Here is a 25256-nt window from a genome sequence, read left to right as displayed (position 1 = left end):
TTGGTCGATCCTTTGTCTCAGCTGCGGGCCAACCGAGCAACGGTTATGGCCCGCTGCCTGCAGTCGATCCGTGCAGCGCAGTTTTTCTTATCGACTCGTTCGGAGCGGCTGTGCGCGAGCAGCATGTCTGTCTCTGCCCAGCGTCCAGTCATTTCGACGCGAGAATGAAGTCCGACTTGACGCTCACGTTTGCGTTTCTTTCGAGAAATATCGAGGTGGTTTGTATACTTCTCCAGGTTACCGCTTGTGCAGGGCCGATTCACAGGATTCGTGTACGGGGGCAGTTATTTTTTTCACGCGCGTGCCGGTTCCGTGGTATTTTCCCGCGGCTTCTGTAACGGCCGTGGCCACCCAATCGGGGGGGAAGGAAAGCCGCTGCCAGCAGCCGGCGCCGCGTGGCTGCTGAAGGCTCTTGTCGCGGTGCTTAGGGCGCTCAAAATGGCCGGCTAGTCGTCGCGCGGGTGATTCACTTCCGAGGCTCGTTCGCGGGCGTCCCGACGGGGGCCACCGCTTGCTGACGTGACGGCGCCCACGCATCGTTTGTTTGCGTCCGGATACGCTTCACGTTGGTGCCGAAAAGGCAGCGCGCCGTGTCGCCTATGGCGCGGCCACCGTTGGGCGCACTACCTTGCTTTGCAAGCCCACTCCGAGTGCGGTGTGGGGGACAGCGTCCGGGGCCTCTGGCGCGCAGATGGTCCTAATGTGCGGCCTTTCCCGGCGGCCGGGCCCTTCTCGTCCGCGCGAGGCCTCTTGGAGTTTTCTGCGGTGCCGAACGCCGCGTGATTTGTGGCCAGCCGGCACTGGCGCTGAAATGAAAAGTGCGGCCATCGGCTGCCTGCGATCCCGCGTGCCGCCCGGGTCCAATATATCTTCACCGCCGGAGGAGGAACGGGCACGGACGGCCCGGGTCCTTTTGTTTGTTTCGCCTCCTTTAGGGGAGCTCCCGCAGTCGTGGCGGCAGGGCGCGAGCAGGCCGCATTTCCCTCAGTTGTTTTATGCGATGACCACTGGAGGCGGCTGTCGGTAGTTTGGGTGTTTGCGCGCCACACCGACTACGCGCGCAGTGGAGAAAGGGTTTGCCCGGCTCTCTTGCCGTCCCGTTGTTCGCTGTCCATGTTGGCAGTAATGAGAGAGAGAGCGAAAGATTAGCATGGTCCCTGCATGGGTCGTCTTGAGCGTGTTTCACTTGTCTTCCGGTAAACCTTAGTGACTGAATCTTGGGGGCCCGTTGAAGTTCGCGCTGTTTTTGTTGTGCACGGATGCATTATATAAGCTTAAAGAAGGGGGGGGGGGGGGTACGTTACGTATTTTTGTGGGCTCTTTCAAACCCCTCTGAGGAGAAATAGAACGCGCCAAATATCGGGCCGATTGCAGAAACAAACTTGCGGACGCATGCATTAAAATTAAAAAATAAACTCCTTTCGTGATTTGCCTCTCCTTCTTTTCTTTTTTTTTTCTCTCTCTTTTTACCCACGTGCAAGGATCGCTCGTTTGTCGCGTTACACTCTCGTCATGAGCTAACAAGTGTAGGAGGGGGTGGGTCGTCTTTGCGGGGAGTGATTGCAATTTGATGGAAGCTGTGAACAAGAGCACACCTCTGAACTCGTGGCGATAAAGCGGAGAAGAGTAAGCGTAAAAAGAGGCTTCAGAGCCTGGACGAAAGAGAGAGAGGTAACGCTGCCCGGGCTCGTCACGCAGCTGTGCCGCTGGCGAAGTCCAGACGCTATCCGTCATTAATGCGGTCTTTTGTGAGGCGCGGCTTTTTCCCTCTTCTTGCTTGTCTCGGAGCCTCTTGTACGCTCGCTGCCCCGCTCGGCACTAGCTGGCTGCGTCATCTTTGTTTCTCAGGGTGCGTTATTACCCCGTCCTGTAGGCTCGGGTGCGCCGCTAATTGATACTGGTTTATTATATCCAGCGCGAAGAGCAAGCGGACGAGCTCTAATTGGAGACCCGGGCCACGGCACATCTTGCTCCTGTGAGCGGAACGATTGGCAGCCTCGGTCGCCAGCCCCCAAGGCGTCAATTATCGGTGGCAATTGCCCGCCCCCGCTGGCTCCTTCCTCTCTGGCTGCTTTTTTCTTTCGTTCCTGGCTTGCTGGTTTGGAGTAGACCGGCGGCTTCAGCCTCTGCTGTTTGTTGGGGACGACGTTGCTCAAAAGCTTCGCGTCTTTTCTCTGTCTTTCTGCAACTTGCGACGCGGTTTGGAAAATTGTATGCTGTGCTCGAGATTTCGGCGCACGTTACAGATCCCCGGGTGGTCAAAATTAATCCGAAGCCCTCCACTACGGCGCGCCTTATATCCAGGTGTAGCGTCGACGCGTTAAACCCTACAATCAATCAATCAATCAATCAATCAATCAATCAATCAATGAAAAATGGTTCGACTGCACGGACCACACACTTTGTTGTGGTCGGTTCTGTGGTCAGCGTGGTCGGTTCTATCCGATTGCGCCATCGTCTCATTCGGGTGGCTCGTCATTTCCTTTGGGTTCGTTGAGCGGCTTCGCTTTGGACTTCGGACGATTTCAAGTGGACACTGGGAGGGTGGATTATTTTGCTTTCTTGGAGAAAGCTTCGCGTTTTAACCACCCATCTCTGAAGGGCCTTTGATTCTTTTCCTCTTGCTTTAGTGGCATTCTCCCACCTGATCGCACAAAGGAGAGATTCAGAAAATGATAGGCGAAAGAACGCAAGCGCCAGCTGCGTGCAAAGAGCCGATCAGTCGGAGTGTGCGTCTGAAATGGTTTCCAGATGATATGGAGCGGGCGCACCACTAGTCTTGTGGATGGGAAACTGCTTGTCGCTGTTGTTCACAGATGCTGCTGTATAATAAAGCCGTAGTTTTTCTGTGCAGTAGCAAATGCAGCAGGCGCGTTCCACTCTTCACTGGTCCTAACTTGGCGTCAGCGCGAACATGTGTTCTAGACGGCAGGTATCTCCGCGTGCAGCATGTGAGGGGCAGTGTGGAGGCCGGCGTGCGTGGTGAACGTGATGAAATTAGCAAGCGCGCTCTCGTCGGCGCGCACCATGTGGTCTTTGGACGATAAACGAATAAGAAGAGCGCCAAGCGCGCGACGCTCGTCCGCCGAGATGGTTCGGAAATAAAGCGAGACAATGTGAGAGGTGCCTGAATGGGGAGAGGGGGCGTTGTTTGCATCCTGTTTGGAGCGCGTGACAAGACAGAGGAGAGGCGTTGCGTCCTAGCTCTTTTTCCTCATTGCGGGCCTTCTTAATTTTCCCCCTTCGCGCTGTATTGCTCTTCCTCCCCTGTCGCCCCTTGATTTTGCTGCGCTTTGCCGAGGCGCTTCTCGCGGGCCCTTGTCGCGTCCTGGTGCTGCTGTGCTCCTCCGGTGCCTTTTCGCGCGCTGTCCTTCCCCTCGTCGTCGGGTGGAGCCATCGGCGACAGTGCCTCTTTCTTTTCCGCCCTTTGTTTTCCTCCCTTCGGCGTCCCCTCCGGGTCTCGAAGATCTGCAGCAGCGGCAGCCGGTGGCGGCGGCGTGCGTCCCGTGATGGATGGCGCCCTCCTCTCGAGCACGCCGCCGACGACCGGCTTCTTCTCGCTAATTTCCGGAAGATGCTGATCCCGCTGCGTGCTCTTCTTTCCGCATTCTCTCTTTTGCTCTCTTCCTTCCCTCCTGGTAGACGTTTTTTACCACCGTCGTATCTTCTTGGCCGCTTCGGTGCCCTTTGCGTTCGCTGCCCTGCAGCACGAGGCAGTCTTGCGCTTCCTTGCACGGGGATTCCCCTTCCCAGTGGCGCTACGTGCTTTCTGCTCCGCGTGTGGCGCTCTTGTCGGTGCTCCGCTCAACACGGCGGCGTCGATGTTCAGTCTCGTTTGTAGCCCCGCTTTTCTGGGCTCGGACACGCCGGCTTATCTCGGCAGCTGATGCCAAGTGGGCAGCGCTTGTTGACGAGCTACGTCTTTGCCTACTTCGCTGTAAACTAGGTCGGACAGCCCCCGTTTTTTGCCGGCCGTTGTCCCGCAAGTGCTGGAGGAGTGTCGCGTGATTTGAGCTCCCTTTTCCCAAACTCTGCGCCATTTGTCGATCCTCCCAACGCGCGAGGTGCGTTTGCCGTGTGGGCTGTAGGTGCAGTGCACGCATGACGACGCTGGGCGGAGGCGGCCGCTTGTCCGAGTTGGCAAGAAGTGGGTGTAGCTCGCACGACCATGGCACGAGGGGAAGGAGGGATGGACGGACGGACCGACCGATTTGTTCGCACGCGTCGTCCCCCAGGACAGCTGCCGCTTTTGAAGGAAACAATCGGCGAGCGAGTAGGACGGCAGCAGTCGGGGAAAGGCAAATAAAAGGGCCTGCTCCAAAGGGGACTCCCGGCCGTTTCGTGACGATTGGGCGGCGCAACCGCGAACATCGTCGACAGTGTTCTCGCCAGATCTGTGCCCCCCCCCCCAGTCGTAGCGCACGGGCCGCCGTTAAGCCGTCGCGGTAATCGACGGGCTCCTCCCCTTTCCGTGGGCATTAGGCGGCGATCATGGGATCGTTTGCCGCCGCCCCGTGTCGTTACTGCGCGTCTCCGTTCGGAGCACCCGTGCCTCGCCGAGAACCGCTGTTCGTCGCTATTGCTGCCGCCGCGGGAAATGGGAGGTCGGCGCTTTTACGACGTGCGCTGCTGCTTCTCGCGCGCCGTTTTATTGCGCTCGCTGCTGGCGTCTCTGGGCCGCACCTGCGAGCTCTGCCGCCGCCGCCGAGAGGCCCGAGAGGCTGGCACTGGGCGACCCGTGGCCCGCTGCGTCCTGCGCACTCCGCGAATTTCTGCTGCACCCGGCCTTTCGATATTCCGCCCGTCATTCGCACGTGTTTTCGAATCACGGCACCAGCTACGTGCTAAGGGCGGGAAGGAATTTTGAGGCCGTGCCTTTTTTAGGGGCGAAGCTCCTTAGGGCGTGGGTCTGTCCATCCTCGACGTATGTATGTAGCCACCTCTAGTTTAGTTCTTGGATTGTTTACTAGATGGCGTGGCTACCTCTAGTTCAGTTCTTGGATTGTTTACTAGATGGCGGTACTTGTATATGATGAAAAGATGCGCTTGGATTGTTTACTAGATGGCGTGGCTACCTCTAGTTTAGTTCTTGGATTGTTTACTAGATGGCGGGGAGCGTTGTAATAAAATCCGTTCGCTGTTGGCGCGCGCCCGGAGTCGCCCGATGGATAAGGCTGCAGATGTGCGAGCCCGCGAGGCAGAAGCGCTCCGTGAAGCTGCGCGACGCCGCCGCCAAGATCCTGCCGTACGAGAGCGGGAGGCCGAAGCGTGTCGTCTGGCTGCGCGACGACGCCGCCAAGATCCCAGCGTTCCAGAACGAGAGGCCCAAGCGTCACGGCAACGGCGCGAGGATCCTGCCGTACGCGAAGCGGCACGGCTGCGGCGCGAAGAGGATCTCCAAAACGTCAGAGAACGGGAAGCGGCGAGAAAGCGCGCGTATCGGCAGGCAGACCCCGATGCAGTGAGAGCTCGTGAGGCGTCTGCAAGACGCATCAGGCGAGCTCAGCCCCAAGGTGCCGCGGCACGCGCGGTTTAAGCGAGACTTTTTAGACGTTACGTTCGGACATAGATGTAGTGGGCGAACTTTCACTGAAGAGTCATGGTTTTACAGATGATTTCCCCTCAGGAGCTTCGCCCACTCATCATCATTCACCCCGTGGATATGCTGTGAATTTTTGTTCTTCCCCGATTCGTCGGAGCATCTTGTCATCGCGCTCCCGTCCACGCCTGGGCTCGTGATGTGGAGTAATTAGTGCTTAAAGCGTCCTTTTGTATCGAGGTGGTGAACTCAACAATAACTTAACCTGGTCTGTCGTGGGTAATGGTTGTCCGCTCTCCGTCTGTTTTAAAATGTCTCACATTTTGAACTCAGAGTGGATGGGTGCGCGTCCATTGAGTCTGTAATTTATTCCTTCTGGGCTCTGTTTGTGCCACCACTCCTAAGTTCTTTCAGTGACCTCCGCGGCGGCCTTCCAGTCAACTCGTCCACGGAGGCGACCGTATCCGTCGACTGCGGCGCCGTTTCACGGCGTTACGTGACCGCCGCCGCTCTTGGGAAAACGGTTCGCGCCGCTACCTCCTCCCGGTGTGCTGCGCTTCAAAGAAATCGCCCGGCGAGCCCCAGAGACCGGCGATAGCCCAAACTGTGCCCTCGGCCGGGACGCCGACGTGTGCGGCTGAGAGGGGGCGTGCGCGCTGCTCTCTGATACCAACGCGTCGATCGTCCAGGAGCTCTCCGACCTACGCGCCGTTTAGCGCTCCTTGGCCGAGCCGCGGGTCCCCGTAACGTCTTCCTGCTCCCCGCTTTTTTGTTTGTTTGTTTCCACGCTTTCTTGCCAACCTCTCGCTGTCTGCGTCCCACGCGTGCCGTGATAGAGCTGTGGTTTCGCCTCGCCGGAAGCAGCGCCTCGCTTTTTACGGGCTTCTGCTTTTGCCCACTATTCGTTCGCACTGGCGTGTGCTCTGTTTCGATTCCTGTGGTGCGCGGGTAACGACGCCCTACGGCGACGCTTTTTTTTTTTTATTCGTCTATGGCACCGTTGTTCTATCTCTCCGAGGGACAGTTTGAAGCTCTAGCAGTAAGAAACGCAAAAGGGTGGGAAAGGGGCCCCATAACGGCTGGAAAGGGGATGTTCCTGTCATGGTTTTTTTAGCCTGAGGTCAGTGTCTTGAGGCTCGGACCGCTGATTGCTGGTTTTCGAACGTTTTGCACAGGCGTGCCTTTCGTACTTCTACTTTTGTAGTACGCGGCGCTCAGTTTCTTCACTAAGCGGGGTTCTGCTCTTTAGTTTTGCAGCAGAGTAGGGAAGAGAGCCTGTGAGTTGCTCAATTCAGTAGTGCGTCCTTATTTATTACCTTCGTCTTTTCGTAATAATTGATAAAAAGCGGGACACAAAAGCTCCAAACCTGAATCCGCGAAAACAGCTATTTTTCTTCGGTGGTCATCAACCTGGCAAAATTTATTTTAGTCAACTTTTACAATTTGCGTATTGTCGCTCGCTGCTTTGAGTTAATAGGTGATGTGGTGTGTGTTGAAATGAGCTCGTATAGCGAATACTGCTGAAATGACCAGTCCATGCGTTGCGTATGGCATACTTTAGCATGGAACACTTCAGCGGGGAAGCTTCGCTCAAGCCATTGGCGGAATGCGGGCAAATTTACTGCGGCCACCAAACGAAGCGTGTTCGTTGCCAGGCGTCTTGTTTCGCCAGCGTATGCGTGCCGCGCCGTCCAGGAGCTGAGGTCTCGGGGAACCTTGTTTTAATGTAAGGCTCGGTCTAGAAGTGCCCGCGCCACTGTCAATAGAGGGTATTGCAGGTTCGTGTTTTTACTTTATCAGCACCACGCATTACCTTTGGAAGCTAGTGACGCTTCCGTTTTCGAGGGAATGACTGGCAGTGTCTTTTGTTATCCCAGGTATTTTATGGCATACGTTATTCGCGTGGAATCATAGAGGCGCGATGTTTTCATTTTCAAAGCCGAGATTTTAGGCTATTTCGAGTCACGCGCTTGTTTTTATTATTTTTTTTTCTGGCCTTCAATAGGACATCGTTTCCGACTAGTTTTCCATCTTGCATTACTGACATGTTCTTGAGAAACTGTGGTAATAATGAAATAACGACTGAACGACTTATCCCGTCGATACCTATTTTCGCGAAGGTCGCGTTTTCTATGTCTAAGATCTAAACGGCATGTCTGCATGTTCATTCCGTCTTACATGAGATCAAACGCTATATGCGTACCGTGCGCAGGTGATATGTTTTCGTCGAATCTACAGGGTTGAATCCCCGTTCAATTAGCAAGAACTGCGCACGAAGCGCTACTTGTCGCCATTTTCTGTTCCGTAGCCTTGGCCCTAGTGGAAACATGCGTTGAGTGGGCGAAGACTGCTTGGGGCTGCGAAAGGCCAACGGCGAAGACGGCTGCTTCCAGAAAGCGCGTTTCCCTCTGCGCGGCGTTTCCCCGGGCGGAGGAGGAGAGCGATGTTTCCCTTTGTGTCGGCGCTATCGACAGGATGCGAGCTGACGAAAAGAGGTTTGATGGGGGAGAAGGCCTTTCGATTCCCCGGCCTTGTTCTCCGGGCGCGTAATAGATGATGGCCATTAAGAGAAATGGTTACCACACTCATCACTGTCCTCGCGAACAAACAGGGGCCTCCAGGAAATGGCAGCCTTCCAGGGAGCGCAACCCTCAAACGCCCCGCCGCCCGCGCACTCCATAGAACGGCGCGCTCAGATAAAAGCACCAGTGGACGAACTGAACCAAATTATCCACATATACCAAGGAACGCGGCTGCGGGGACGAAAGGGAGCCGAGGAAGGGAAAAAAAGGCGCGCTTTTTCCCCCCTCCGTCTCCCGCTTTATTTTTCCACGCCAAGAAGAGGATGCCTGGTAGCCAGATGATAACCGTGAGGAGGGAGTTCTTGACCAATGGTGACTTGTCACGGCAGTCACGTGCCCAGCGTCCGGCCAATCATGATCGCAGGGAGGGAGAGCGGAAGAGTCCGGCGTGAGCCGGACCTGGTCTCCGGCCGATTCGAGAACGAGGTCGTTGAGCGGGCAGGGTTGCCGCGTGATCATGCTGTCCTCAGCAACATTTTCTCGCGATCCGTGTTGTTCTTGTTGTTGTTGTTGTAGTGTTGCAATGAATCGAATATTTCTTTTTTTCTTCCGTCTCGGTCTTAGCATTCGTGCGTCTGTGCTTTCGTTCAGCGCTGGACGCCTCGAGCTGCTGACCAAGGGGGAAATTGATCCACGCTTGATTTGCTTCGCTCTTTTCTTTTTGTCCCCTTGTGTCTGCTGCCACTTGCGCACTACGAAGCGCCAGTGGTCTGCTCAACAACGCTGCGCTTTGTGTTTTCTTCGTTTTGTTCTTCGATCAATACTTTTTTTTTTTGTTTCCGGAAGTTTATATTCTCCCCCAGCCTTTACTTGTTTGCCCACTAGCAAAGGGAGCTGAGAACTTCGCAAAACTGGTTTTCGCGAGCCGTTTATTTGTTTACCGTCGAGATGCTGTCTTGGTTCAGTTCTGCAAGGTTTTTCTTTCGGAGAAATTGAGGCGGTAAGGCAAGCTAGGGGAGGGAGGGGGGACTCGGGCTAGGTTTACCTCTTTCGCTAAATCAGAAAAATGCGACTTTTTTTTCCCTTTTGCAGTGGCAGGAAGTCCAAACGGAGATCCATATTGCAAGACGTATGGTTCTTCGATCGTGACTGCCGTTGTTTTGATCTCGCACAAGTGGGATGCCGTGTACCGCTCGCAGGAATTATTTCCTGTTGGGACTTCTTTACGGCAGAGGCGAGCGAACAAACTGTTGGGCCGTAACGTTCAGCTTTGCTTAACTGGCGAAACGACCCCACAGTGGAGGTTTTGCTAACAGGCGTCAGCCGAAGCTGCGCCTTGCCGCACTATTTGTAACATCACGTTGGTTACCTGTCGATCGCTACACGAGATCTGCTCTTGGCGGCGTCAGATAATGAAGTGTTTGATGTCATCGTTTCGTCCAACTGTACTTAACCACCTCCAGGCTTTTCGCTGCTTAGCGTCCGTCAGTTAGCAGTTCTGCCGCTGATTCGGACAGCGGCTGCTATGTGTTCTGATTTAATGTTGGCGCAGGCATTTTCGGAGACCTCTGTCAGCCTGAATATTTTAGGCGCGGTCGAAAACTGTGGCGTCCGAAAAGCGGCAACCCTCCGCACTCTGTCTTTCCCGCATTAGCGCCGTTGGTGCGGGAAAGCCAAATGCGCGCTGGGCGTGCAAAGTCCGCCGCCCTTGGCCAGAGCGCGTTAACTCGGCCGTGCCGCGGCGGCTCTGCGGCGTTTATCGGCGTTAACGCTCTGCACCTCTCTCTGCGCCGCTGCCTCGTTGTTTCTTCATTCTCCCGGGTAGCCAGGCGTCGTTCGTTCCGTAGGCCTCCTTACGCGCGGGCCGGCGTGACGCGGCCGCCGCTTGTCCGTTTGAATTTAACGCCCGGCGAGTAACGGGCCGTACGATTAGTGTTTGGGCACGTCCCATAATGCTATTATTTGGCCGGCAGCAGCAGCGCCGAGGAGAAACTGGCCGCCGGGAACTTTGTTGGCCAGCCCCTTTCAATCAGATAAAAGGGGGTCCCCGCGGAGGAAGGGGGGGAGTGCACGCACCTTTCCCCCTCGCGGGCGTCGCTGTCAGCCGCGGCCGATGGAAGCCAAGCCACCATCGCCGATGATTAGGCCTCCCTCCCCGCGCAGCCAAGCGCGGCCGCCTGCCCGCAGGCCCTCGTTCCTCCCTCGCGGTCCTGCTCTGGCCGCGCGCTGTGTGCCGGCCTGCTGCGGTGGCGCGTCTCCCGACCCGCGCAGGAACACTGCCAGGGTCACATTCCTTGCGACCGCAAGCGGTTCGGGAGCCGACCGAACGACGACGCCTGCACGACTGTAGCCGGCGTCGTGCGCAATCTAACTCTGCGTGCAAAAGCGCCGCTTCGTTGGCATCCTCTTCGGCAGAGCAGCTGATGGCCGTGGCACTGCACTATCATTGTTTCGCGTAGCGGCGGAGAAAAGTTTTCACTGGTCTGTCCGTCTGCAACCTCACGAGCGCGAAAATGGAAGGAAAGACCCCGAAAGAGGCTGAATATTACATCCAGGATAATTAGCTATTAAAAACGCCAACCGTCTATAATTGGACAAATTAAATTGTTTACTGCAAAAGCGTTCGGATCGTTTCTTGAAAGCTTCTTAGTTACACCGCAGCCCGTGGGTCGTGACGAGAAGTCTACGTGCCGCGCTACGGCCGAGAGTGGCTTCGGGTTAACGACGATGAAGTCGTCCTATGGCGGAAGCGGCAAAGAAATCGAATGGGATGCTGTGCTGCACTGATAGGTGGCAGAAGCGCAAGTAGCGCACGGCCGGCGAGAGTGGATGCTCGTCGGAAGTCGTGGCCTTCCTGACGGGTTCGAATGATTTCCGTAGGAGGAGGAAGTTGGGCGTATTTGCATAGCTCCTCAATCTTTGCATGTTTAAGAAGGCCAGTGATAACTCCAAGGCTCTCGTGGTGTTACACCTCCAGCTGCTGCAACTGGATCTGAGTGAAGTCGAAGCATACTGCCCCATATGTCGCTTTGCTCGTGAGGACAGCCTGGGTGACAAGTTTGAGGGCCTCCATCGTAGCCCTATCCACTCGGTTACTTAATAAGTGTTTTGTGTTTTCTTGATTTGCTGAAGCCACACACTGCATCCTCCATCTTCAAGGACAGGGACGCTAAGAATTTTAACCCATTTCTCCGGGGGCAGCTTTAGTTGAGAACGTGCAAATTGAAAAGTGTAGTCGTTCTTCTGTTGTTGTGTGCCGCCAAACACCACATATGGGCTTTTTGTCAGGCGAAGGCTGCATCCCAGTATGTTGGAGGGTTGCGGCAAGAGTATCGAGTGCAGCTTGTATATGTACCTGAATCTGCTATTGGATTATATCCGTCTTGCGAGGGTCAATACAAATCATAATATCGTCCGCATATATAGAGCTTTGTATGGGAGGTATTTGTCGGAGTTGCTTGGCAATTTTTGACATGACAAGATTTAAGAGCTGGGGACAAAATCGCGCCCTGCGGTACACCTCTGGTTGTGGGAGGTATGGGAGTGGGAGATATGCACGTATGGATTCCAGAAGTTGGGTTACACGGAAAGTTTTCGACAACACCGGTGAGTCTGTGACCGATGTTATGTTCCTTCAAAATCGCAATGATGAAGACAGTATAGAACGCTTTCTTGGGGTCAGTAGTAACGAGGACTCCTGGATCCGACTTAGTGCGAAACCGGTTAGTGCGAAGTCTTAAATGGGGTTGTTCGCCGTCTCGAGTATATAGGTGAGACGTGTAAATATCATGCGCTCCATCAGCTTGCAGAGAGTGGATGTGAGTGAAATAGGGCGAATGTTGGAAACGGCAGTAGGAAGCTTTTTAGGCTTTGGAATTGGATGCACGACGGAGTGCTTCAGTTCAGTTGGGAGTATGCCAGATTCCCATATTTTGTTAATTTCCGCTAACAACTGTTCTTTGTTTTTTCATCCAGGTTGCGGAGCATTTTCCAAGTAATGTTGTCTTTCCCAGGAGCGCTCTTGACATTAACACCCTCGAGTGTCATGTGCAGTTCTTGAATGGTGAAGAACTTGGCCTCAGGCTTCAGCTGATCGGGATTCAGCTGATTCAGCTCAGGCTCAGCTGTTGAGCAGCCATTCTAAAAGAAAAAATAAAGAATCTAGGGAACTGTAGACGAGGAGATGGAAAGGGGAGGGAGGGCAACGCAGGTGAACACAAAGTAGGGTGTAAACGACATATTTCTCTGAGCCTTGTAAGACAGTTTTGGCTGGCTGCGTGCCTGAGAGAGAGAGAGAAGGCGGCCAAAATTGGTGTGGCACGCAGTGGTTACGTTGGGCGGACAGCCGTTGATTGAAATCAGGTGCCCGCATGTGTTGTCGCCGCCTTCCTCCTGACTGAGCGGGCGTGTTCCTCCTGTTTCCCTCGTGCAGGCGTGCAACGAGTTCACGACGCACGTGATGAACCTGCTGCGCGAGCAGAGCCGGACGCGTCCCATCACGCCCAAGGAGATCGAGCGCATGGTGCAGATCATCCACAAGAAGTTCAACTCCATCCAGGTGCAGCTCAAGCAGAGCACCTGCGAAGCCGTCATGATCCTCCGCTCCAGGTTTCTCGACGCCAGGTGAGCCACTCTTCCGCGGCGGCTGCGCGCACGCACAACACACACACACACACACACACACACACACACACACACACACACACACACACACACACACACACACACACACACACACACACACACACACACACACACACACACACACACACACACACACACACACACACACACACACACACACACACACACACACACACACACACACACACACACACACACACACACACACACACACACACACACACACACACACACACACACACACACACACACACACACACACACACACACACACACACACACACACACACACACACACACACACACACACACACACACACACACACACACACACACACACACACACACACACACACACACACACACACACACACACACACACACACACACACACACACACACACACACACACACACACACACACACACACACACACACACACACACACACACACACACACACACACACACACACACACACACACACACACACACACACACACACACACACACACACACACACACACACACACACACACACACACACACACACACACACACACACACACACACACACACACACACACACACACACACACACACACACACACACACACACACACACACACACACACACACACACACACACACACACACACACACACACACACACACACACACACACACACACACACACACACACACACACACACACACACACACACACACACACACACACACACACACACACACACACACACACACACACACACACACACACACACACACACACACACACACACACACACACACACACACACACACACACACACACACACACACACGCACGCACGCACGCACGCACGCACGCACGCACGCACGCGCGCGCGCGCGCGCGCGCGCGCGCGCGCGCGCGCGCGAGAGAAAGAGAGAGAGAGCAGCGGACAGTGGGCTTCTCCTCGTGAACGCACTCTGTCGTCTGGCTGTGTACCGGGCCGTTGGTAAGTACGCCGCCGACAAAAAGATTACCTCTTTCTCCCCTCTCTTCTCCTGAATTCGGGAAAATCGGTTGCCATGCCTGAATTACCGCAACCTCCTGCTGTACTTCCTCTTTTTTTCCTCTCACTCTAATTGGTGCGAGAGCCGCCGTCGAGCTAGACCCGAGGGTTCGAAGCTCCTACCCGGCTGCATTGTCTCCGCCAAGCATATCGACGCCACGAGCCTTCTCCGAAACAGTCGCTGCGGAACCGAATGCGCTTCCTGTCTACCGCGGTTTCTCGGTCGTCGTGCTGCTGATCACGAGGACGCGGGTTCCGTCCCGCGAAAGACGAATGCTCCCCCCGTGTGTCGAGATTTGGCTCACCCAGGTGGTGTGAATTCGCGGACGCGCGCACTACGGTCCGCCTCGTATAGCCCAGGCGTAGCTTCGGCGCGCAGAACCCTAATTCGAACTGTTTCAAAGAAGAATGGACATTACGAATGCGCTTTTAGCGGAGTCGCTCAATGCTATGCGCGTCTCGAATTCAGTGACTTATGTCCATGCGCAGACTGTAGCAGTAAAAGTGTGGCAGAAGTTAGATCTGGGCTCGCCAACCTACAGGGCCCACGGGAGACAAAATACAGCGTCGTTTGATTTTCAAGAACTGGCCTCCCTCGGCTCCATTCCAGCCACGGAAGACGCATGAAGTAGCGCAAAATTGAAATTTCGCGCTAGTGACGTGGTACAGGCAGGAGTGACGTACTGTGGGCCAGCATTAAAATTGCATAATTATCAGTGCGTTAACTGCACGTTAGCATTCATGTGATACGACCACATGGACCAGGGAGCCCTCCTGCAATCGCCCGGTCATGGTTTATGTTTGCGGCCGCCAGTTGAACGAGCAAGATCCTGTGACGCCATAGAAGGACGGGGGAGTCCCACTGGATCGCAGGTTTTCTTTAATATCTCCGTTAGCTGTTCCAAGTTTGCCGTAAGAGGGGTGCAATGGTTATCGGGAGGACGCGGTTTTTTTTTAATTACCCAAACTTGTACTTTGTCTTAATGGCCCCTTTAAGTTGCCCGAAGATTTCCCTTGCTCTGTGGGATTTTAGCGCAGGTTAATACTGACCTCGAGGCCGTCGTACTTTCAAGCTACACAAATCCCTTAAACTGCATTTTTTTTCTTTTTTTTTTTCTTTTGGAAGTGGCTAAGGGCATTTAGGTATATTTTGGTGGCAGCTTTCGTATCCGGTCTTGTGGCTGTCGCAGGCGTATCTGTGCTGCTGTCGTTAATGTATTTGTTATCGATGTGCTTCTGTGCGGGGCTATGTGTATCTGTACCTGAACGAGTCCGCAGTTATCCGAACAAGTATCTAGCGCTGTTTGTTACAATGCACAAAAAAGCGAAGTTCGGCTGGGTGCGGGTGCGGCGCCCTCCGTGGGTATCGACGCTCAAGAACGTGACAGCTACCTCTCGCAGTCCCGCGCTGGCACGCGGTTCGCCATTTTCGGCGCCTCGTTGCGCCGGCATTTCTCTGTTTGCTCCTGCGCGGTGCCGATCACCTTCGTGCAGATAGCCTAACGAATCCCGCCTTTCGCAGCTCTGCGTCGAAGGGGCAGATGGGCAAAGCGCGCAAAACAACAGCGGCACCAGTGTTGGCGGAGGGCCCGGCAGGAAGGGTGAAGCAAAAAGGGAAAACCCTCCCCGTGGGCTTTTATCGGGAGGATAAGCCGTGATAAATCTACCCCGCTCGTCCGTGCAACATGCGCTTCCCAGTGGCACGAGCCTCTCTTATTATTCGCGGCGTCCCTCGGGACCCTCCCCTCGAGGCTTTTTGGGGGCTTTGCTCGGCGGTTCGAACCCGCTTTCTGCGCGCCGCCCGCAAGAACCGAACCGCGTCGCCCCCCTCTCCGGCCCTAATCTTCATTTGTGCGGCCACTGTATATGCTGCTTTCCCGCGGTGCAACTTTGAAGGCGCAGCTCATTCCACGAGCGCACAAACAAGAATGCCGAGCGCGCACACCGCGGGCGTGCTGCTGCTGCTGCTGCTGCTGCTGCTGCTACCACCACCAGGGGCGTGTGCGTGCACTGCGCGCACACAGCGTATAACCGCGCGCCGCCCAGGCGTCGTCCGGCGAAGAGCGTGTGAGGGTCTTCAATTTTTCTTCGAGAGGGTTGATAAACAAATTAAGGGACGCGAGCCTCTGCTGGGCTTCCCTCGTGCGAGCGTGGCGGCAGCCGCGGCCTTACGCCATAATTCAAAAGCGCGCAAGGAGGCTGACTTGAGAGCGAACTCCCTATCTCCGGTTGATGTTTATGGTTTGCGCCACGGCCCCCCGGCCCTCCCGCCGCCCGCGCCTGCCTTTCTGCGAGCGGGGCAAAAAACAAGGAGCCAAGAACAAAGACCGCGGCGCTAGGGGAGCGCCGGCCCCCGTCTTCTTGGTCGGAATAAATAACAATTAAAAGTTGATTTTTTTTCTTTCTTCCTTCCTCATCCGTGCTCTTTCATGAGATGTGGCGTGGAGGCCCAGGAGGACGAGGGAGGAATTATGGAAGAGTGAATAAAAATTAACGGCGGAAGGGTGGTGTATAAAAAATCCCGCGAAAGGCGTTACGTATAGCGGCGGCGGCGAAATCAGGGGCCGGCTGTGTCTTATTAAGCCGCGATTTATAAATAAACTCCGCGAGAAAGTCTCTTTCGCGTAATTAAATTAAAACTGTTCGCGTGCGGCCCTTTCGAGGCCCGGGGCAACGTGAAGGAAACGCTTGGCCCCTGTTCGATGGCCTGCGCACGCGCCTTTCGTTTAGGGCTCGGCGCCTGCGCATGTTACCAGAATGTTTCCGGAATGCCGGCGCCACTTCGTTTCTGCCCACCCCCGCCATCCATGCGCTGCCCTCGAGCCTTGGGGCTTCTCCGTGGCATTGTTTTGCCGTTGCGATCACTAGCTGCCCCGAGTGTTTATCGCGGAAAGTGGAGGACGAAGGGAAGAAGCGGGCGCTTGATTTTGACGCAGCCTGCACCAACGGCACTTCTCTATCTTTCTCTCTCCGTTTTTTTCCCTCCAAGTTTGTTATCGCGGGCCGCCGATACTAATTCTCCTTGCTGGCTTTTGCTTTCGAAAGGGATTTATTGTGGTCATTTCATGGAGGTTGTTTTTTTAAGGATGTTGTCTCGTTCTTTTCATTTTTCCTTGCTTTCTTAGTCTTGGCCGCTGAGTTGGATGTGCCGGCCGGCATATCTAGAGGTGAAGTGAGGAGTTGCGGAGGGGGCGGGGAGGGTGTTTATCGCCCCACTTATTAATGCGGCTTTCAGTTTTCTTTTCTTCGTTCATTTTTTTCGGGGGGGCCAAGGAATGAAAAGAGCAGAGCTTTACGCTGTCGGGCTTCGCTTGATACCTAGTGCTGCGTACCCTTTTTTGTTTCCTGGATTGCATATGCGCCGCGTAATATCTTCGAACGGTGCCGCGCGATTTCGGTGGTTATTAATGGGAGGAGGGGCTGTTCGGATCTCGCTGCGAGCAAAACACAAGAGTGGGAAGCAGAAAAGAGCATAGTTTCGGCGCTTGATTAACGACACCACCTCCAGACTGGCCGGAGCCGCGGTGCAACGGCAAGCGAGCCGCGGTTCCAAAGGCCGCTGAAGCAGCGATGAGCCGGGCTTGATTCTTTAAAACCCGCGTGCGCGAAGACGCTTGGGTCGTTCCGCAAGTGTGGTTACGGCTCCGTTTAATTGTGCGCACAGCGAGGCATGCGCGTTCCACATTTCGCACATTCCACCGTTCCGGACCCGCCATGACCGCGTGTGGCGATCCCCCAAACAGAAACATGCAGAGCGCCTAGTCTTGGCCGTTCAGCAAGCGCAGTCTTTTCGTCGTAGGCGGTTCTGCCGCGGCTGCTACATAAAGCTTGTTTCGTAGCCGATGGCACATTAATTAGTTTTGTCCAAATTCGTGTTGAAGATAGTTAAGAACATAGCAGCAACGTACCAGAAGTTGCCTTTTCATTCGTCTTCACAAACTTGCGAGGATTTTGTTTTCGCAAATACCTTTTCCAAGGTGCCGTGTATCGGGCTCCGGAATTTGGGACGTAATGAATCATGCGTCCAGCGGTGAATGTACTGGCCTACTGAGGTGCTGTATACGCGCCTGGCGTGGCGTACCTCAACGGGACCGCGTTACTCGGGCTGGGTGAATCGGCGTGTTCCGTTAAACTTGCTATTGCAGCGGATCGAACTAGGTCGCCCCAATAAGGCCACGAGTGCATTCCTGAGCTGGTGTGTAGTTTGTCCGGGACAAAATTCGCGTTTGCGATGCTTTCAGGAGGCCGGGGCGGGAGGGAACTTACCGCAGTGGCCCGGTCGCTCTTGTGCATGTGTGAATAATGCGCGTTTGTGGCTAGCGCGGTGCGATTGTCCAAAGGCACCGTTCATTGTTGCTTCAGAATGAATGATACCGATAACCTCGAGCTCCATATGTACGCGCTGAAAGCGTTACCTGTGCCTGCCGTGGGGTAGAGGTAGAATATTCGTTTCTCGCGCGAAAAGCAGTGTGTGAATGCGCGTCTGACTACGTTGTTTTTAAATTCTTATTGAGTATTTTTTTTTCCTCCATTGTAAATGTAAATGTGACACTGTAAATATGTGTCACCTCACTCCATCAACTTGTTTCCGTGGTCCGACTAGGTTGCCGCCAAAATGCCTTTAGGTCTAGAGCGTGGAACCGAAAATACTCTTATCTCCTTAATGCCTTGCTAATTTACAGTCATTGTAAAAATTTTCTACGCCGAGCCGAAAGCGCGCAGGCTGCCAGCGAGGCTGAAACATTTTATGCCGGAAAGCTAGAGAAAACACCTTTCTTCCTTACTGTCGTAAAATATTTTGACACATTTGAAGGTAAAGCTCATTCTCTGATTTCTTTGTGGTCGATAAGGCTTAGGATTGGACTTTAGGATTGGACTAGAAAATTTTGACAAAGGGTGTGTACTTCGCTTTGGCCATTCAGGGCGCATTTTGTAGCACGCGCAACTTCCTCGGGGAGCGCCACTGTGGACAGGCTCCGGCGAACAGCCTGTGTCCCCAGATCGTTTCTTCTGGCCTGATAACAACGAGGCCTATTCACATAGGCAGTGAGGAAAAGATTAAACCAGATATGTGAGTGGCAGAAAATTACTTTCGTTCATTTCTAGCACATTTAAGGGGCTTCAGCGTTACGTCAACTTCACTGGGTAAAACTAACGAATAGAAATGCAGAAATCTAGAGATGGTGCAAACTAAAAAAATAGAGACGAATCATTTTGACGTGGATTGGAATTGTCTGCTGCGTAATTTGCGGGTTTTTTTTTTTTTTCTTCTTATCAACGACGCGGAGGTGTAAGGCTCACAGCTCCCCTTAACGGCTATATTATCTTCCACAAGTTTTTGCTGCTTGGATAGTCCGGGCTGTTTGAACCCCTCTTAACTGGTGTTTCACTCTAGTCCCAGTGTTCGGCCAGTTGAAGATTCCTACAGTTGAAGTCATCATACGGCCCATTGCTTTGCAGTGGCCAGTCGCGGTTGTTCGCGCTCGTCGTCCGGAGCATTGGCCAAGCATGCGCGTCGGTGGTTTTCCTCGCGCTACTGCGGCCAATTCCATTCGGAAGGCTTCAGTACCATTGTGGGGCGAGCGGCGATTTGAACCGGTGCTGTCTGATCTTACAGACCTTACGCGACCTTACAGCGATGCGCGTTCCACGAGGCCGTGGTTAGGGCAACGCCGAAGCAGGGATGGCCAAGCGAAGCGCAAGATGAATGGAGTGGCAAACGGAGCGCAGAGGGAAGGCGCTCCCCTCGAAGGAGGAGAGGAGGCGGAAAATTGGGATGCCAGTGATGGATGGGAAGTTGAACGGCGTTGTCTCCGTAGCCTGTCGCAGCGGACTCGTACTCGGCAGCGGGGGAGAGGTTAAAAAAAAAAATTGTTAGCGATGAAAGCGGCGGAAAAGGGCGTAGATGATGCGCGCTCCTAAGTGCCCACTGCTGTCCTCCTTTTGTCGTGACTGCTTTAGTTTCAAGCGGCGTGCCTCTCGAGTCTCTCGGCACGAAGAGGAAAAGGAGCCCGACTTCGTGCCCGCTGCAGCAGCCGTGTTTAGCGCCGTGCGCGGGCCGCTGTTCGCGCCGACGCTTGATCGCGGCGTCAGCGGCGACAGATTGCACCCGGCGACGCCCAGCGCCATTTCTCTCTGACTGATTCAAGCGGGGCTGGTAGGGGTGAAGCGCCCATGTTCGCGCACGCCCTCGCCTCTCCATCCCGCGCTGTTCTCGCCTACGGCGCATCATGCCTTCTTCTCCCATTTACGCATCGTTTTCCACCCTTCTCTGTTCGTCGTCGCGTTCTTCTCCCGTACCGCAGTTCGCGAGGGGCCCCGGCGCCGCGTTGTCTCACCGTCGTCCTTCGGTAATTTTTCCGTTCTCACCGAGCCGTCCCGTGATACCTCTCGCATTGTCGCCCAACTTGTGCCTTCCAGTCGGCGTCACGTTGCGAGCACCTGTGATTATGGTGATTGCGATTCGCAGGAGAGCCTGTCGCCGTTTTCTTGTTCCCGTCCTCATTTCCCTCGTCCGCAGGTTACATTCCTTCCCGGCGCCCACCGTGCGCGCAGCGGGACTACTGCTTTTTCACTTTCCACCGCCTTTATCCGTTTGGTAATTTCCGGGTGTTCATTATCACTCCGCTTCTGTTCAGTGCTTCTGTTCGTTTGCCAGCAGCGCGAGAGCAGCATGCGCCAAATGAAGAAGCGATTGTGAGCGAAAATTACCATGATGGGGGGCAGAAGAAGAAGCCGATCGGGGAAGCGTACGCTGTGCTCGCTGGCGCCTCTTGAGGCAGGCTGAGCTTCCCATCGCGGCTTGCGCAAATGATTGGCTCCTCCCGCTGCCGCCTGATCGCACTTCCTGGCGGTCGCAAGAGAAGAAGCGGGCAGCAGCCGAGCGAGCGATGAGCGCATCGGTGGCTGGTGTGCGGGGACAGCGTTTAAGGGGGAACAAAAAGTTTCCAATCAGCGGCATTGAAACGACATCGCGAGGGGAGGACGCGCGTGCCGTACCAGCCGCTTCTGAGAGACCTGGTCGCGGGCCATCATTCGTTTTCGCGGCTCTGTTACACGTTCGCCTCGAACAAGACGAGGGCCGAATCAGTGAGCGCGGAGAGGATTGGAAGAAATGAGTGCCGTTGAGGCGAGACTGAGGGTTCTCGTTTTTTTCTTGCGTAGAGGGAAAGGGCGGAAGGCATGCGAACGTGGCATGAAAAGGCGCCAGGGCGTCGTGCGTGCGAGAGGGCGAGTGAGATCAACAGGGTGTACGCGTTCATAAACCCAAACGAGAAAGCGGGAGGAAGACGTCCTGGGAAGGAGGGGCAGATCTTCGGGATGAGCCTGTCTGGCGCTCAGGGCCGCTGTAGGAGCGCGTATGCGGCCGTTACACGGCTGAGAGCGCGCAGCCGAATGAATGGATGGCAAATCTAAAGTTCGTTAGAATAATCGCGCAATTTATAACGGCCTCCCGCCCTTCTCGAGTCGCGCGCGGCCACTTTTCTTCTGGCGCGTTTCTTCCGCAGCGCGGAGAAAAGATGCTTTATAAGCCGCTCCGCTGAGCCGGGAGCATTTCTCGTTCTTTGCCCGGCTGTCCGGACGGCGTGATCTGTTATATTCGAATGCCGAGCAGTCTTCGCTGTCGCTGCTCCTCTAAACTTTTCGCCTTGCCCATTTGCCATCCCGGCTGGCGCCGCGCGCCCACGGTGGCGTTGACGGCGGCGCGGCAGTCAGTGATAGTCGTCACGCGATGTCAGATGCCGTTTTCCCCCTCTCGCCATTGGCGTCGACAGCGACTGATGGTGTCTCCGTGTCACCGCGCGCTCATTTGTCCACGTCTTGTCGGCGCGCTGCTCGTCTCTCGGCTCCCCTCTTTACCTTTCCGTCTGGGCGCTTGCGATGCCTTTCCGCTCTTGCCAGACGCCCTCGCAACGTCTGGGGGGAATCTTAGTGCAAGGGAAGCTTTCCTACGGACACACCCTGCCGTGCTTCTTTCTTTCTTATTTTCTTTGGCCTGCACGATGTGTCGCTTCCGGCCTTTCTGTCCCGCTCTGCCATTTTGGCGGACAGAATTGCAGTGGGCTCATTTGCTGCTGAGGAGCTTCACACTAGTGAGGAGATACGATCCTTAAGTGATAGCCGTAGCCATGTCTCACCATGCGGGGTTCGCCCGTGGTCTTCGTCTTCCTCCCACCCCCTGCACTTTTTTTTTCTTCCCGCGTGCACTGCCCAAACGTGTTCAAACCAGTCCCGAATGGCTTGCAGGTGTTAGGTGCTGTTTAGCTATACTTGGCCCCTGCGCGGATAAAGCGAGCAACCGCGCCAAGCCAAGGACAGCTACGCTGGTGGCACTCAAGCAAGAATGAAATTTGAGCGCTTTCTTATTATCAGGGGACATTTTCTCTCTCTCTCTCTCTCTCTCTCTCTCTCTCTCTCTCTCTGTGTGTCATGCGGCCACACCAGACCATCAACGTCTGCGGCGAATTTACGCATACTGATGCCGACGCCGAATTTCTAAAATTCCGCACTGCTACCGCTGCGACGTTGTCTTAATATTGTTTTCCCCTTTTGCAATGTGCGGCGTTTCCTGCCGCCTAATTGAGTGGGGCCTTTCTTGGCGCCAGCGTGTGTATCGCACTCTCGCAGAGAATTTGCCTGAGTGTTGTCTCCTTGGCCCTTCTCTCGTTGCAGGCGAAAGAGGCGGAACTTCAGCAAGCAGGCGACGGAGATCCTGAACGAGTACTTCTACTCGCACCTTAGCAACCCGTACCCGTCGGAGGAAGCCAAGGAGGAACTCGCAAGGAAGTGCGGCATCACCGTCTCTCAGGTGGGTCGTCGTTCATTCTACGCTCCCTACAACGCCTTCGTATAGTGTCGCCAAAGTGAGTGTTTCTAAACTACCTACGGCAATGCGGGAAGTTGAAATTGGGATTTTAACCGCGATGCTTGCTGCGTTTCGGCTGTGGGACACACGGCAGCAGAGTGCTACGGAACAATTTAGAGCACCTGGGGATCTTTAACGTACGCAGTAACCTATTAGATGTTGGCGTTTCTGTTCTGCCTCCACGGGAAACACAGTCGGCTCGTTATTAGTAGCGTACCGTCCGATTAAACCTGGCACCAAAGGCTATGTGTGGGAAATAGCTATTGGAAGACGGGACCGCATATTGAGACCTGCGCTGTAGTTTATTGGTTGCCTGTAAAATTTATTTGGATATCAATTTTTCGTAATGATGCGATTCTATCGGCTGGGGTGGCGTGGTCAACGGTGGCCAAAAACGGCAAGGGAAAATGTCGGCAGCTTGCCTTTAAAGCGTGCTCCACAGCAAGCGCAGGGATGCTGCGGTGAAGGCAGGAATAGGGGGAGCCACCTGCGCGTTGGTTGGTGTTACGAATCGGCCAGCGCCGCCGTACTGTCCCGCATCACTCCTCGGCTGTGCGGCGAAGCCCCTGCGTGCTCCTTCGAAAACACGCGCAACCATGTCGGTGGCAAGTTGCGACAAACCGCGTCAGACGCTTCGCTCTCAGCCCATCAAAACTTAGGCGGCTGGCGGCGTGGCTCGTCTCCACGCTCTTCAAGGACACATAGGCCCCGTCGATCGCAACGGAGTCCTCCTCTCTCCCCTCTCTCGGACTCAACGTGCCCGAGGCTATGAACGGCTTACGAACTCTGGAAAGAGTGTTGTGCGTGTTCCCACTTGTTGCGTTTGACCGTTATCGCTTTTGGGTATAACTAGAGCTGCCCAAGCGTTGTAAACCAGTCCTGTTAGAGCAGCGAATCGATGTTGTCGCTCTGCTCGAGTCCTGTATTGTAACCTCGCCCGTCGGGGCATTGTTCTTTGGCTTCGGCTCACCTCTCGCTATGAAGTAAACAGTTACGTTAGCCTACGGCTTCTGGACTTCTTCGCGGCTGCAACAGCGGCTGGCCGCTCGCATCATACACGCTACCACTCGTATGTCGGAGGCCACGGAGCTCGGATCGGGTGCCCCCGCCGGTCGCAACATTGGTAATTCCGATAATTCGGGATGGGTACAAGGGCGATTTATTTTTGAGAGGGCAGAAGCTGCCAGGCAAGCCGCCAATGAATAATCCCGTTATGTTAGTGTAATCATTAACAAGGTGTATGTACTCTTGGCCGAGTTGGTAGTTCATTTTAAAAATAGCTACAGCACGAAAAGCGGCAAGGACACGAGGAAACGACGGGACGAACGCTTGTCTCGTCGTTTCCTTGTGTCCTTGCTTCTTTTCGTGCTGTAGCTATTTGTAAAATGTTAGTGTAATCGTCTGGTCATTTCTTTTTTGTGTGTGTGATCCGATTGTTTGCATCGTGTGTGTTGAACATAGGTTGAATTTGAGGTACTAGGCACTAGATGTTTTTTTCTCACTTTTTTATGTTTAATCAACCAGGAACCGACTTCTAAGTGGCATTTGAGTCATTTTGCCTGATTAAGGAGCACCGTTATAGCTTATATTGCTGCTGACGGTTCCCTAGGCACCGTGGTTGCTGCGATAGTTAGACAACGTGGATTTGACGGCCTCAAGGGGCTTTGTAGCGATTAAAAGTTCACTTCCACTCTCGTTTTTCGAATCCAAAACTAGCAAAAAGAGACAAAAGAAAAAGGTACGTTTCGGGTTTTCCTGCACACAGGTGTAGTTAGGTCTTCGCCCGAGCTCTTTTCCCCCGCTTATTCGCCGTGGCCGCCACAAAATTTCTCTGGCGCAGGGGAAAGAATTTACAGCTCCGACACGTGCGCCGTCTAAACGCCCTGGAAAAGGCGCTCAAATTGGAGCGCGTCTTCCGTGGAAACTAATTGGTGCCGCCACGCATCAACGGGCGCGCGGAGCAACACAGACAAGGTGGAGAAGGGGTGTATGCTGGCTCTTGCAAATCCTCTCGCGACCCGCGGGGGCGACAAGAAAACGAGCGGTGAATTAAACAGCGCGATGTCGTTCGCAGCGCCCCCGAGTGCGCCGACTGACGCGCGCGCGCGCGCGAATAGGTTCACGCTCTCATTTCACTGATTGGCAAGCGCGAGGGGGCGGCCAGAAGTTGCCCGGGAGTATTACGGCGCAAGCACGGCGCTGCCGCCGCGCCTTGGGGAAGGATTTTCGGGAGCATCTCGTTTAAGGTAGTTAAGCGAAGCTAATTGAGAAAGCGACGCGCGTTTCTCGGCCGCTCTTTGCCTAATCGCTTCTGAAGCGGCGCGAGATGTGTTCGCCCCCTCGCACGGCGCCCTGCCCTCTGCGTCTCCTGCCGTCAGGTTCGCCGAGGGCGCGCACTCACGGGAATGAACTCGAGCGATGGAAGCGGCCTACTCGTGCCGCCCGAAAAGCCGTCCTGCGGGTTTTCACAAAGCGTGGCACGTAGAGCCGTTGTGAACGCACGCCGAGGATCACGCTACATTTAACGCTTCGTAATTGGCGCCTTGCAAGCAACAGTGTTAGTCAAGCCGCATCCGCGGCCCCTCATAGGCGCCAACTGCGCAGAGGACAGAAGAGTCAGAATCCAGT

At 54.7% G+C, this 25256-nt stretch overlaps 1 protein-coding gene across 8 annotated transcripts in view; it reads left to right on the top strand.

Annotated features, from left to right (window-relative positions):
* The window catches only part of Exd (PBX homeobox extradenticle), a 486337-nt gene that overhangs the window by 280915 nt on the left and 180166 nt on the right, over positions 1 to 25256 (top strand). For all 8 annotated transcript variants that reach the window (XR_013324048.1, XR_013324046.1, XM_077706727.1 and 5 more), the window contains 2 exons: positions 12494 to 12684; positions 22436 to 22571. Coding sequence is in view for 6 of the 8 variants with exons in the window: in XM_077706727.1 (XP_077562853.1) it covers positions 12494 to 12684; positions 22436 to 22571 (327 nt within the window). In the remaining 2 variants the exon portion in view is untranslated. The remainder of the gene's footprint in view (positions 1 to 12493; positions 12685 to 22435; positions 22572 to 25256) is intronic.

This window comes from Haemaphysalis longicornis, unplaced genomic scaffold, assembly GCF_048455015.1.
Source record: "Haemaphysalis longicornis isolate Haplotype H1 unplaced genomic scaffold, Haemaphysalis longicornis Haplotype H1 scaffold_1, whole genome shotgun sequence".
NCBI classification, from domain to species: Eukaryota; Metazoa; Arthropoda; class Arachnida; order Ixodida; family Ixodidae; genus Haemaphysalis; species Haemaphysalis longicornis.
The sequence above is the reverse complement of the archived record's forward strand: the minus strand, read 5'-3'. Positions and strand labels throughout refer to the sequence as shown.